This window comes from Rattus norvegicus, chromosome 17, assembly GCF_021556685.1.
Source record: "Rattus norvegicus strain SHRSP/BbbUtx chromosome 17, alternate assembly SHRSP_T2T, whole genome shotgun sequence".
In the NCBI taxonomy this organism is placed as follows: Eukaryota; Metazoa; Chordata; class Mammalia; order Rodentia; family Muridae; genus Rattus; species Rattus norvegicus.
In genome coordinates, this window is record NC_141550.1 from 8,168,785 (window position 1) to 8,183,492 (window position 14,708).

At 50.5% G+C, this 14,708-nt stretch overlaps 1 protein-coding gene across 5 annotated transcripts; it reads right to left on the reverse strand.

Annotated features, from left to right (window-relative positions):
• Positions 1-150: 150 nt before the first annotated feature.
• On the reverse strand, positions 151-7,242 carry Gm3045l (predicted gene 3045 like). Of its 5 annotated transcripts, none has more exons than XM_087591300.1 (5): positions 7,003-7,242; positions 4,876-5,298; positions 3,944-4,303; positions 1,182-1,336; positions 151-645 (listed from the first exon to the last, which is right to left on the reverse strand). In XM_087591300.1, the coding sequence occupies exons 2-3, from the start codon at positions 5,293-5,295 to the stop codon at positions 4,082-4,084; spliced, it is 642 nt and encodes a 213-aa protein (XP_087447426.1). In that variant the 5' UTR covers positions 5,296-5,298; positions 7,003-7,242; the 3' UTR covers positions 151-645; positions 1,182-1,336; positions 3,944-4,081.
• Between the last annotated feature and the right edge of the window lie 7,466 nt (positions 7,243-14,708).

Below are 14,708 nucleotides of genomic sequence, written 5' to 3' on the forward strand. Positions count from 1 at the left end.
CCACCTCACACCTCTTCAAGGGCCTTTCTCAGAAGCCACAGAATCCTGGTTTCTTTCAGGCCCTCCAAAGTGTCAGCTGCTTTCCCGCCTCCAGGCTTTCGCACTGACCACTAGACCCCTTTCCCCACCAACAGAAAGACAGTCGACTGATGGCTGTAACAGGCCCCACAACAGCTTTGGGCCTTTGTTGTTCCTGCGCAGACTATGGGAGGTAACTGGAGGGAGAAAAAGGTCACAGTGATTTCGGGGTTGCTTTGTGAGCTTGTCATCGGGAAAGGTTCCTTCCTCACAGACAGTTCTCTGGGGTCTGCCCAGAGAATGCTCAGAGGATCAGCCTCTCGTCCGCCTGGTGCGACTTCGGAGCTGCACAGCAGAGTGTGGCTGTGGGCTGAAGGTGGGTTGACCATTTGAGGACTAGGCTGCCTGGTCGCCGCGGCAGGGTTGAGGCTGCTGCAGCTGGTGGTTTCGGTCTTTATAAGGTAGGTATGGTGCCTTCTTAGGCAGTGTCTGAGGAATAAAATTGTAGACCACGGGGACACCAGCTGTGTGTTGACAAGATGTGCCAGGAGGGGGCGCTGCAGCACAGCACTCGGAGCTTCCCGGTGGAAAGGGACCGCGTTCACGTAGCCAGAGTGGAGAGGTTTCCTGCCAGGGGGGTGGTAAGGGGCTCGAGATTGCATTTAAAAGGTCCAGAGAGGAGTCTGAGGGCGCCAGAGAGGCTGCTGGTGGTGGTGGTGGTGGTGTGTGTGTGTTGGCGGGGGGTGGGGGGGGGGTGGGGGGTGTTAGCGTGAGCGCCAGAGGAGCAGCTGAGACTTCTTCGGGATTGCAGACTGAAAAGAAAACTTGCTTCAGGATCACTTGACAGCTTGTAACCTGGCTCTGCCAGGCGGCTCCCAGCTTTTGGTGGGTGGTCAGCTCCACCAGGCTACAGCAGGCTTTCAAACAAATTCGCTAATGCCACTCAGTAGTGATGATTGTGAGATTCATCAGCTGCTCCGTTCCAAGCCACAAATGCTGCTTCAGGCCAGGACTCAAGAAAGGAAGTGACTTCCCTGAAGGCTCACAGTCCCACCCTTCTACATAAATGCTGGAAATCCCCTGCCTCCGCTTCTTTATCATCAATAAAACAGGGTTAGCTTGCCAACTGTGCCATACCCTAAGGGCTCCCAGAGGACTCTTACCAGGAGGAGAAACATCTCCCAAAATGCCAGCGCAGGATCCTGAAGCTCCTGTACCTTCTTCTGTACCAAGTTGCGAGGGCCAAGGACTGCCTGACTCTCCTCCGACTTTCCCCTCAGTTGATGGACACAAGTGGGCACAGGCTGGGAGATCTGATCTGCGGAAGAGAGTGTTTAAGAGGCTGACAAGGGCCACCACTGCTAGAAACCTCACTGGGAAGTCAAGAGAAATATGTAGGGGGTATAAATGGGAGGAGATTGGATGACATGGCTGTCCTCAGTGTTGGGGAAGGCCTAGCTGCAGGTTCACCCATGGCTATCCGAAGAGCACAGGCAGGGGGTTGGGGATTTAGCTCAGTGGTAGAGCCCTTGCCTAGGAAGCTCAAGGCCCTGGGTTCGGTCCCCAGCTCCGAGGGAAAAAAAAAAAAAAAAAAAAAAAAAAAAAAAAAACGAAGAGCACAGGCAGAAAGAAAAATCTGAGGGCGATGGGCAAGCTGTGGGGAGATGCCGTAGGTGAGCAGGAAGATGGTGCGGGAGGCAATGGTGCCGTGAGAGCCAGTGGAGGTCAGCAGTCCTTTGCTCCCTGGCCACTCAGGATGCTGATGGGCTGGAGGCTGACTCCAGAGGACCCTGGGTGGCAGGGTCAGGAGCTGAGATGGTCACGCAGAAGGTGGCAACTACGGCACCCACACAAGAATACAGGCTCCTCTCAAAATAGCATTTGCTCTCAGGAGACCTGGTAGGTCTACAACCTCAGTCAACCCTCATCCCAGGGCACACATATGCATCAGCCAATAACCTCCAACTAGCCCCTGAGGGAAAGAGGGCAAGCCTGGGGTCACAGGGCAAGATACCAAGAACTCATAGCTTCCAATCAATACCCAGGTCTGCCCACTTGCTGCAAGTCTTGGATGCGTCTGGTACTTTTTTTTTTTAAAGAAAATATTTATTTATTATTATATTTAAGTACACTGTCACTGTCTTCAGACACACCAGAAGAGCACATCAGATCCCATTACAGATGGTTGTGAGCCACCGTGTGGTTGCTGGGAATTGAACTCAGGACCTCTGGAAGAGCAGTCAGTGCTCTTTTTTTTTTTTTTTAAATGCCTTCTGACTTCTTTTTTTTTTTTTTAAGATTTATTTAATATATATGAGTACACTGTAGCTGTCTTAGACACACCAGCAGATGGTATCAGATCTCATTACAGATGGTTGTGAGCCACCATGTGGGTGCTGGGATTTGAACTCAGGACCTCTGGAAGAGCAGTCAGTGCTCTTAACCACTGAGCTGTCTCTCCAGCCTACATCTGGTTCTTTTTTTTTTTTTTTTTTTTTTTGGTTCTTTTTTTCGGAGCTGGGGACCAAACCCAGGGCCTTGCGCTTCCTAGGTAAGCGCTCTACCACTGAGCTAAATCCCCAACCCCGCATCTGGTTCTTCTATACCCACTTACCCACCTATTTAAAAAGACCCAGAACCTGAGTCTTTTTACCTTTCTTTTTAAAACTTTGAGCCAGAGCCCATCTAAGTTGTGAAGAGCATCGACGACCTGCTCTTCCTGGCTCGAATGGCTCAGAGTAAAGGTTTGTATCACCAGTCCTACAGGACCCAATGTCTTCAGTGTCAAGTCTGAGATCACTCTTGGCTTTGGAACCCACCCCACTACCCACCATTTGCCACCCCAGGGTCAGTGTAAACACCACACAGGCAAATGCCCCCATGTTGAAGAGGAGCAAACTCCAAAATAATTTCTTCTGATCCTATAACAAGTGGGGTGGGGTGGGGTGGGGGAGGGTAAAGAATAAAACCCTAAAGCAACATGGATCTTTTTTTTTTCCCTACAAAAATGCACCTCAGTTTTCCTAAGTGGCAAAATGGGCCCAGTGAGAAGATTGGGGAGAACCAGACTCAGAAGGGGTTCGGGAGCACACAGGGTGGGAACGGGCTCTCACATGAGAGCCTTGCTGGATCTCTTGGCTGTACAGTCAGGCTCCAGCTCCTCCTGACCAGATGATCCCACCATCCCTGCAGCCCCAGCCATGGGCCTCTGCTCAGAATCAGAAGTCCGTCTGCCCACCCCACTGAGCCTGCTTCTTAGTCTGTAGAATGAGATTATCTCAAAGTCTGGCAAGGCAGGCTCCAGGCTCATAAGGGATGCCCAGCAGAGGGAAGGCAGGAGGACGGGGGGTGGGGAGACCTGGTTCTGAAGCACCCCACTAAGGTGGTCAGGCACCCCAGCCTCCTGCTGATGATTTATTTACAAAGCCAATGTGTACTGTGTACCTTCAGGTCATTCAGGAGGCCCCTGGTACCCAGCCACAGAAGCAACAATGAGGTCCAAATGGGGACACAGTAGGAATCCCCCTGTAGCCACTTTTATGACAACACACACACACACACACACACACACACACACACACACACACACACAGAGCCTCATCAGGCAGATTTCCCAACCTAGGAGAATAAGGTGGGGTAGACTGGGTAGGATGGTGACTTTCTAGGCGTGGCACTGGGTGGCTGAATGTGCCACAGGCCTCTTCCTTGGGCTGCTTAATGAGAAAGGCAAGCCTAGGCGTGTGGAAGGAGATACCAGAGCGGAAGACCACGTCATCACCAGGCGCTGATGAAGGTGTGGTGGGGAAGGGGAGAGATGGTTCTTTCAGTGGGGAAAGGAAGATTCCCCCCCATTGGTGGTCTCATAGTAAAAGACCTCTTTCCGCCCCAGGAGGGAGGGACAGTGAATGTCAGAGGGGGCACTCACTAGGCCAGCTGTGGTCCCAGGGCAGGTGGCACGAGCTGTAGGGGCCTCCGTTCCTGTTCCCTTTATCCTTCACTGACCAGGAGGTTTTGGAGCACGAAGTCCCTGCTGCCTTCACTCCTGCGCACCACCAGGTTGGGGTCACTCTCGTGAGCTCCCCAGCACCGAGGAGGGAAGCACGGGACTGGTGTCTAGCCTCTCTTCGGGGCTTCTGTAGTATGGCACGAATCCCGAGGCACCAAGAACGGGGTGCCTAGCGAGAGCGGCATCCTGGCTGTCATCACACGCGAGACCTTCCAAGCAGCAGCAGCAGGCTGGTGAGGGTGAAAACCCAGAGATGAGGTCTGGCCCTGCCAAGGGGGACTGGGTGAGGAAAAAGAGGATGTAAGCTACGTTCATGCCAAGGTGGAACCTGGCCTACAACTCTACAGGGGGCAATCGGGGTTGGGGGTGGGGCGGGACCTAGGCCAGTGCTGCCAAGTGGGGAACCCTTGGTAATGTTGTTTCCTCAACCAGAGGCTGCTATGGGAAAGCCTGATCCTGACCTTTGAACTCAGTCCTTACCTCTGCAGTCCCTAGACCCCATGGCCAGCATGGGTGGTGGTGGGGGTTGCTCATGAGATTAGAGCGGATACAGGTCTGGGTCAGAACCCAGGCTTGGCACCTGACAGCTGGGTGAACTTTGATTTTTCTAGGAGATGTGTCTCACTAGCCCTGATCAAATGAAATGGCTCACACCCAGTGTCTGGGTATCTGACACATTTCAATAAGTAACCAGATGTTTCTATGGGCTCGGCTCCAAGTTCAGGCCTTGCCTAGCTGCTGAGCCATCAGGGACCTGGCCAAGGTCTTATTGGGGTTTGGCCAGGGATAGGTGTCTGGAACATTCTAGAGTCTCCATGTTGCCTGCCCTCCTGTGGCCTCTTCAAACTCACAAGGCATCCATCTCTGGCTGTCACTTTGTGGCAGCCGTCTTGTGTCTCACTTCCTGGAAAGAGGTCTCTAGAGGCCAGACACCAGCAGCAGCCTTGAGGCACGGTGGCACTGGGCAAGTGCTCTTCCTGGGAACGGTAGTACGGGAAGAAGCCACTGGGTGGCGCTGAGTCCTCGAAGAACAGACCCCCTTGGCCGCTCCAGCCAGCTTCCGGGCCTGGGCCGACTGCAGCCTGCTGAGCCAGCTCCTCAAAGGCTGTGGGCTGCTCATATGTGCAGAAGGAGAGGCTGGGAGAGCCAAGTGGCTCCCTGTCCTGTAGACTGGTGTCCCGCAGTTGCTGGTACAGGCATTCCAGGTCCTCCCCCAACAGGAGGCTTGGAGAGATCAAGGCACTTGGCTCAGCCTTTTGGATCTTCTGCATTGTCTAAGAAGAGAGGACTCCATTGGCTGGTGCTGCCTGATGCCTTCCTAGTCCTGTCTATATTTGGGAGATTTCTAGAGCTTACACCTGACCAGGGGTCCCTACTGGGAGAAGTCCAGCAGTGCTCTCAGAAAAAAACTGGGCTCTCTAACCTCATCTCACTCCTCACCCTCCTGGCTCTGTTCAGCAGGATGTGGGCACCCCCCAGACCCTCAGTCACACTGCCTGAGCATCTGCGAGCCTCACCCCAGAAGTCTTTCTAGTCTCCCTGACTACGGACTGTTATAACTTTCAGAAATGCTTCTTTCTCTGCCTACTCTGCACCTGAGGTGGTCGTGTCCCTGACACTTTTGCAAGAAAAACAAAACCAACCAACCAATCAATCAAACAAAAGATCCCAAGAAATTGTTCCTTATTCTAACCTCCTGGTCTCCAACTCCCCTAACTAACACTGCTGGGTGCACACAGGCCTTTGCATCAGGTAGACATGTTATTAGTGCAGAGACAAAACACCCATACACGAGAGGGGGAAAGAGGAAGGAGGAGGGCAAGAGTGAGAGAGTAAGAGAACGAGGATGCCCACAGGCTTGGCTAGTGTCGGAGTTCTTGTACACTGGTGGAGGAACAACCATGTCTGATGAAGAAACAGAGAAGAGAAATGGGGGGTTCCTTCTTGGCCAGGGTGAGGGGGGGACAGAGGCCTGGAGTCTCCATTTCCATCACTGCCCATTTGGACCATTTCCGGCCCTCGAGCCGCTCCAGCTTAGACACTCTGGGCTTCATGGCAACGTTTATTATGGTCTGGCCTCTGGCTTTCCTGACTCTTCTAGAGTTCTTGGCTCTTGAATCAGTGATAGCCCCTAAGTTCCTGAATGTCACCTAACTAACTCCTGGGGACGTGCTGGCCATGGACTGATAGAGCCAGGAAGTGAGTGAGGGATCGGAGCACACATCTGACACTGGAGAATGTTCTAATCCTCAGAAGATCCAAAGGGATGGGCTCACCTCTCCTGCTACACAGTGGTGGAGAAGCAGGCCGAGGGACTGTACCAGGGGCTGAGCCCTATCTGTCCCTCTCGAGCCTGTGCTCTTCACCGTACGGGTGTGCAGTACCTGTTCCCTGTGAGGTACATCCCTAAGCCCTGGCACTGACTACACCTTTCCTGACTTGTTTGATCTTGGCAGATGCAATCATGTCTAGATAAGTTTTACTACGTCAGGGCATGCCTTAGATCGATGACTGGGAAACTTGGGACACCGACACTCAGGGAGCATGATCTCCTGTGGGCAGAGCCAAGGAAGGCCAGGTCGCCAGCCATCGCCAGGAGCCAGAAGCCAGAAGAAGGGTGTAGAACAACTTCTCCCCTGGAGCCCCAAGAAGGAACTAATTCTGTCCCAATCAGAATTAGGCTAACCAGGCTTCAGGTTTCCAACATTGTGTGGGAATGAGCGGCCATCATTTAAACCCACCAGGCTCGAGAGTTGCCTATAACCCTAGGATCCTAACCGGTATCAGAGAACTGGGTGGCTTACTGTTGAGTTAGAGGGCCCTGCTGGTACTTCCTCCAGAAGCCCTCTATAGCGACTCCCACTATGCCTTACCCTTCCTGCCATCGAGGGGGTGCTGATCAGGACTGACTGTTCTGGGTTGGGGAGAGGGGGATCTACTCTTTGGCCTTGCCTCCCAGGGCCCTGTCTCCTCTTTACCTGCTAGGCCTGGATTGAAAGGGAGCAGGTGTGATTTGCTCCAACTCCCCAGGAGGCTCCCCAGGTTAGGGCGCTCACACTCACTTTGCTGCTTAGAGTCCCCGGCAGGAGCTGGCTGGAGCCCCGAGTGCTGACACTAAGCCTAATCCTCAGACTAGAGCTGGAAGGTCAAAGCCTCCCCCACCCCGCCCCCACTCTTCCGTGAGCCTCCTCTTCACCAGGCAACCCCTCCTGCCCACTGAGAGAAGATTCCACCATGAAGTCACAAGGCCTGGTGCCAGGCAAGAAAGCCAGGTGGCTCTGTCGCCATGGAGACTTCTGCCCTACACCCAGCACCTGTGTTCCTCACCTGCCTTTTAATTCAGCTTAATCCAGATGGCCCCAAGAGAGCAGGGAAACAAAGACTGGGAACATCTGCAGCCAGGCCAGCTCTTTTCTCTGGGGCCAGTGAGTCACCAGAGACCACAGAGTGACCCACCCTGGGGTGAAGAAGACAAAGGTTTCTGTAGTTCTGTCCACTGACAGCAGGGCACTCAGGGAGCTGGCCAGCACCGTGTGGATCTCTACTCCCCTGACCTCCAGCTTCTCTGTCTCCTTAGACCATGGCTGAGGCACCCCACCATGGCCCTTCCTAAGTAAAGGGAGCAGGTCTCAGGCTTGATGATACACTGTCTGTTCCCTGTTACAGAGCCATCATCCCGGTTCCTGTAGCCAACCTGGTGTTGCTGCTCAGGGGGAAGGGACCAGCATTGTTGACAGCTTCCTAGAAGTATGCAGCCACGAGGGGGCCACACTGTGTGCTTGCTCCATGCTCCTCTGTGCAAGCTTTTAAGTCAGGAGGGCACCACTGTTGTGACGTTTCAGGAAGGGACTGAGCATAGACAAGAGATAGAAGGCTCTGGAGTTTTCCCTTGGAGCATGAGACAGGAGCCTAACTCCAAAGTCTGTAGGACCCTGGGCTTCCCCTGGGTGTGACCATTGGGGCTCTCTGGGTCACAGGCATGACTCTCCTAGATGGCACCCTACACTCACTCTGATGGCCTCTACTGCTTGCTCATTAGGTGACTTTTTTTTTTAAAGATTTTTTATTTATTATATGAGTACACTGTAGCTGTCTTCAGACACACCAGAAGAGGGCACCAGGTCCCATTACAGATGGTTGTAAGCCACCATGTGGTTGCTGGAAATTGAACTCAGGACCTCTGGAAGAGCAGTCAGTGCTCTTAACCACTGAGCCATCTCTCCAGCCCCTTGGGTGACTTTTTCTTAAAAAAAATAAACTTGACTCTTTAATCTAGCTGGAATTCCCTTTTTCCCTCCATAAACAGATATAGTCCTTAATTTTATAACTGGAATGGCCAACTGACTCAATATCATTTGTAAATATTGCTCCCCAAATTTGATTTGAAATACCAACATAACCCAAACGATTAACTTTTAAAGCTCAAATCAAGGGGTTGGGGATTTAGCTCAGTGGTAGAGCGCTTGCCTAGAGAAGCGCAAGGCCCTGGGTTCGGTCCCCAGCTCCAAAAAAAAAAAGAACCAAAAAAAAAAAAAACACCTCAAATCAGTTTCTAGATTTTTTTTTTTTAAATATGCCTCTCTTTGACTCTCTTGGTATAAATAACATATTATTTGGACTTCTTTCAGACTCGTTTACCTTTAGCTCATGTTATATAGTCAACATAACTTTTAAGGCTAATATCATTAGTAAATCAATACGTCTAATGGAGCAGCCAAGCCCCTTCCCCAGTGCCCTCGGACCCAAGAAGCTACTGTTTGGTTTCCTACCTGGAGTGAGTAGATGTTTGTTCCTGTCTCCCCAAGAATAATGTCACGCATATACCCCCGTCCCTTCCTCCTTCCCTCCCTCCCTCTCTCCCTCCCTCCTTTCTCACCATCCCCAGGAACCCAGCCACTGTCATCACCACACACGGCTTAACCTTGTCTAGAACATGTATGTAACTGAACCAAACTGATTAGTCTCTTGGCCTCTCTTCCTCATACATTGCTCCTGACTGCAGTCCGGATACTGTGTGAGCCACTGGACCCCACTTCTCCGACTGGTGGCGCTGCCCCTGGATTGGACATATCAACGTCCCACTGTGAATTGTGTTTCATTTCTTTGTTCCGATGGAATCTTTGTTTTTAGTAGTTCGAGTGAGTAGCCCGGGCGTGGTCTTCACAGAGCACATCCTCTTGGGGTCCACAGCGCCTCTGAACATAACAGGTCCTGCCCTTTACCAACTCTGGGCCTTATTTCTTCCAGCATTTCCCCAACTCTATTTCTCCTGTTATCTTGGAAATCTAACAACGAACACATTAAGTCCTAAAACTATTTTCCCATTTGTCCCCAAGGCTCATTTTAAAAACCTCCTTTCTCCCTATTCCTCAGACTGCATCATAGTTACTGACGTCCGTGCACCCTTTTCTCGCTGTTGATTCTCCCACTGGACATTTTAAATTCAGGCTTTATATATTTCAATCCTAACACTTCTGCTTACTCTTTTTTAAAAGCAGCTCTAAGGTTCTTTGTGGACACTTCCGCAACCCTCGCTGGATCCGACGGAGCATGCGCACACCACAGTCTCTTTGAAGTCTTCAATAATCCAGTAGCGGTGACTCACCTTGGGATTTGAACGTATTCTTTTCCCTTTCAGAACTGGCCCCGCTTTCCTGGCTCTTTGCATGCTAGGTAGATTTGGGTTATTTTAGAGATGGGAAACGTCACCGTGTGCAGACGTTGGGTTCTACCCATAATCCTCTGTCTGAAGGACATTTGTATTTTGTTCTAGCCAGGTCTTTGGTTTGCTTAGGCTTAATCTCAGGTTCAGCATTGCCTTGTATGGACAGTGGTTCCGGTCTCGGGCACTGTCCTGGTTTAGGGTTGTACATGACTTACAGTTCAGTTTGATCTTCAAAGTTTACCCGTTTGGGTCTGTGATTTGTGGATAACTCAGGGATCAGGCTGAGCCTACTGCTTGTCCTCACAGAACTAGGGGACCGTTTTCTTGTCTGTCTATATTCCTCACACCACCTTTCCAGAATGCTCCTCCCCCCATCAGATTTCTTTGGCTAGAAAGAGGGGCTTTCTAGTGGTGCATCCTTTTGCCTCTGCTACTTCTGAGAGAAGGGGGAGAAGGATGAAAAACAGAAGATGGGTAGGGAGGGGGAAGGGGGAGGAAGAAAAGAGGGGGAGGAGGAGAGGAGCGGTGTGAGGGAGGATCGGTGTGAGGAAAGATGGAGGAGCTTTGCCCAACACATGGCTGCTCACAGATTTTTCTTTTTCTTTTTTTCCCTGCTCTGCATTCACTCACCTTTTAGAGTTATCACATAGCAGCTTGTGTGTTCTATTTAGAATTTCCAGTCACAGTAAGACTGGGCTGCCACAAGCTTATATTATCATTTCAGCCTCATCTTTGCCCGTTTGCTCTTGTTGTTGCATTGTAAACACTCCTTACATATGCAGGATACGAGTCCCTTGTCAAACATTTGCATTGTGAGTATTTTCTTCTTGAGAATGCCTTTCTAGTGTTATTATTGAAGCCTTTCTGGGAAACAAAAGTTTACTTTTTAAAAAAAAAATAAGTTCAGTTTGTTTTTCTTAAAGTGCAGTAGTTCGTCCCTGCAAATAGCCCAAGGGATAGGAAAAGGCTTATGCAGGGTTGCACAATGGTAGACCCATAAGCCCACTACAGGCACCCACACCAAGGATTCACTTAACATGTGTCTTCATATGAGCAATCTGAATCCCAAGGTCAGAGATTCATATCTGGAGACACAGCACTCCAGGTCAGTCAGTCGAACGAGCCTGTACCAGGTACCTCTGACCCAAGTGCCTACATCCCCAGCTTCTGTTCGCCAGGAATTCTGTTCTCTGCCCAGAGAGCGTATAGTGTGGGTGGGAGGGACCTTGGTCCTGAGCACAGTAAAGGTAGGATGTTTGAAAACTCCTGATTTCCAGAAGCATGTGGTCCCGCGGCGCTAGATACAGGCAGGGTTGGAGGAGACAGAGACTCTGAAGGCTAGGTCTGCAGGAGGCAGCAGGGCAGGCGGTGGCCAGGCTGGCTGCAGTCACAGCATCTCTGAGGAACAAATGTACAAGCACTGATCCCCAGCGCGCTGCTCAGAGGAGACCCAGGCCCAGCAGCTCACCGGAACATTGCTGCAGTGCACTTCCGGTCCCTCAGGGCAAAGTCAACGGCCTGCTTCCATGTTGGGAGAAAAATATTTCCCAAACCCTTTGCATTCTCCTTGCGCCAGTTCCGGTGCCAGTCACGTTTGCCCAGAAGCAGCTCGTGGGGTTTGATAGAACTTGTTTGGACAGTACCAAGGCTTCCCGTGGTCCATCGGGAGCAGAGCCTTACCCTCTCCACGCTTCTTAGCATCTCCCTGGCAAGATTTTCTTGTTCAGAGAGAAGCTTTAGTTGCATTTCCGTTCGTCACCATCTCAAAACCCTGTGCCAGGGACCCTGTAGTTTAAGGGTGTCAGAATCAGCCAGATTTGTAAATAAGAGTGTACACAGACCACAGTTCCCTCAGAACTCTGTACTTACCGCCTTGTCCACAAGGGGGAGACTAGTTTCCATTTATTCTAGAAGGTCCCTATTGGGTCGTCATTAATGATTACTTAAGATGATATTTCTGTTTCTTTGTGTGTGATTGTTTCAGAGAAACTAAATCTCCTCATGCAAGGGTGGCGCCATTTTCCTTCCAGCTGACAACTTTCAGATGGCCGTTTGTTTGAAAACATATTTCCGAATCATTTACACACATCTTCCCCGGGAGTTTAGTCACGGGGGTAGGGGGATGGGGTGGGGTCTTCTAACAAATACCACATCTCGACCACAAGAACAGAGTCTTGTGGTCTTCCACCCCCCCCCCCCAAAATCAGGCAAATTATTTAAATTCACAGGAAAGGGGGAGAAGCCCGTCTTTTTGTCAACATCAAACAGCAAAGCATGTTCTCTTTGAACATGTAAATCCCTTAAACGTATTCAAGAATTTTAACAAGCATTCCAGAAAGCTATCCCGTTACTCTTTGAAGCCCTGGAAGGATCTTCTTAAAGTAGTCACAGGCTCCTTGGGGTTGGGAAGCTGGAGGTGGAGTCCAGAAAGGAAAGGCTGTAACCCAGAGCACAGGTAGGCCAATGGAGGGGGGAATCTTCCAGAAAGAAGAGACAAGGGGTCCGTTTCCTATCTGCTCTGCATGACCGGACAGTATGGAGATCTGTCTGCTCATCTACCACGTGGTTCTCCAGGAGGAGCAGCCTCTGGACTCTGGGAACCCATATCTCCCTCAGGGCTTAAGAAACTGAAGAGACGGGGTTGGGGATTTAGCTCAGTGGTAGAGCGCTTGCCTAGGAAGCGCAAGGCCCTGGGTTCGGTCCCCAGCTCCGAAAAAAAAACCCAAAAAAAAAAAAAAAGAAACTGAAGAGACCAACACAGTTCAGCAGTGTCTCCTTTGGAAATGACAATGTGTTTTCAGGGACAGGTTATTGATGGCAGCGTTGTCAATAGCAAGGGGGAAAGTAAAATTAATGAAAGATCCCTTAAGCGCTCAACGATGGAAGATGAGTCAGAAAAAGGCAGCTGGACTCACACACGGCATCACACAACCTGAAAAGGACAACACAGACCTGTGTTTACGATCATGGAAAACGCCAGATCATTCTACTCACTAAGGGAGAGCTGGCCAAGGGAGTTCTCCAAGAGTCTCACACAAGGCAAAGGAACCAGAGAGAGTTCTGGGCCACGAGTCAAATGAGACAAGTCACTCTGGATCCACTGTAGCCACTGGGACCACATGGGGCTCGCAGCGGGAGAGGGGCACAGCAGTGAAACAGAACCAGAAGTGGACGCAGGTAGACACGCACAACTGAGCTGTGTCAGGAGTGTGAAGCCAAGTGTACAGGGCCGGGGGACAGTCTTGACAAAGTTAACAAAGGATGGTGGAACTTTGGTTGTGTATGAGGGGAAAAACCTCAGCTTACATGAAAATCAATGTGAAATTCAATGTAAGAAGTAATACCTCAAACCACGGGAAAGAAATCACTCCTAAGTACAGCAGGGTAAGGGTCTGAGGGCATCAAAAGCGTCATGTGTAAAGGGGAGAGCTTAACTCCATGGGAGTAAAACTGCTCTGAAAAATGTCTCGCTGAAAGGAGGGAAAGCTACATCAAAAGAGGGGAAATAGCAGGAAAACAAAACAAAACAACCAACACCTCCCAGAGCATACATGTGATAAGTCACTACCGGACTGTAGAACTGACTCTGACCAGCAAAGGAACAGCAAAGCCCTCCATGGCTCGATTACAGAGTGGATGAATGACCAGAGGAGACAGACTGCCTACAGGTCACCTGTAAACACCTGAGGGAGGGTTCGGCACAAGCAGCCTTTAGGGGAATGCAAATTAAAACCACAATGAGACGACACACACAACCATACACACACCATATATATGTACACTGCATCAGAAGACAATAAGACACCACACACACACACACACACACACACACACACACACACACCTGGGGCAGAAAGGCTATTTAACAAATGACAGTAGCAAATGCTAGAAGGATCCGTGAAACAGGGTCACTCTGCACTCTGACAATAAAGATTAGGATGGTATATTGATATCACCACAAAGAAACAATACACACACACACACACACACACACACACACACACACACACGCTATCTCCTTGAGGAATGAAAACATTCACACCAAAATCTACATAGCCAGCCATGAAAAGGAACGAATTATTTGCAAATACGCATCCTTAGCGAGTAGCCAGACATTATGCTGAAGAAAACAAGTTAATGCAAAATGCTTTCCTCTGTGATTCCATTTTTACCACACTCTGGAAATACAGAACCTCAGAAAAGTTGAACAAACACTTCGGCTCCTAAACCTGCAAACTGTTGGGTGGTACGGACAGAAGGGAGGTGGAGACGGCTATAGGAAGGACATCCTCGGAAACAAGTCTGTTTCTTTCCGGCAACATCAGTAGAAATATCCCTATTGACTGTATCAAAGCCTGGGTCTTGGGGCTGACAAGATGGCTCAGAGGGTAAAGGTGCTTGCTGCCAACTGTGATTTGGGATGACTCCTAGAACTCATGGTGGGAGGAAAGAGATAGCTCTCCTACCTTGCTTGCTGACCTCCAGGCTGACCAGAAGTCACCGTGTAGCTAAGGGTGACCTTGAACTTCTGATCCTCCCAAGTCCTGGTTTTACAGACTATGCTTCACCGCACCTGCTTTGAGGCAGTTTGGAGGTAGGGCTGAACCCACGGCTTCACCATTGCTAGGCAAACAGCCAGTGATTGAGCCCACTCTACATTGTTAGAACCACGTGTGAATCTCATGATCTCCAGACTCAACCTTTAGTTTAAAAGGACTGAGCATGAAACTGCCCTGAAAACCAGAAGCTGTGGATATATGTCCTAGTGGACCAGTATCTTAGGGCTTCGCCAGAGTCCTCTAGACAGGGTGGTCAGGTCCTAGGTGTACTGTGCACTCCAGGAGGCTCCTGGATGATAAGCCAGGAGAGCCCAAACGCCACTTCAGTTCCCCAAGTCCTGAGGATACTTACTCCCTTCCCCAGCTTGCTGGCCATAGAGAGAGAGGCAAGAGGATAGAAGGGCAGCACCTTCCTGGGCTCTCTGGGAGGCAGCCTGTGGCACTCACACCATCCTCCACA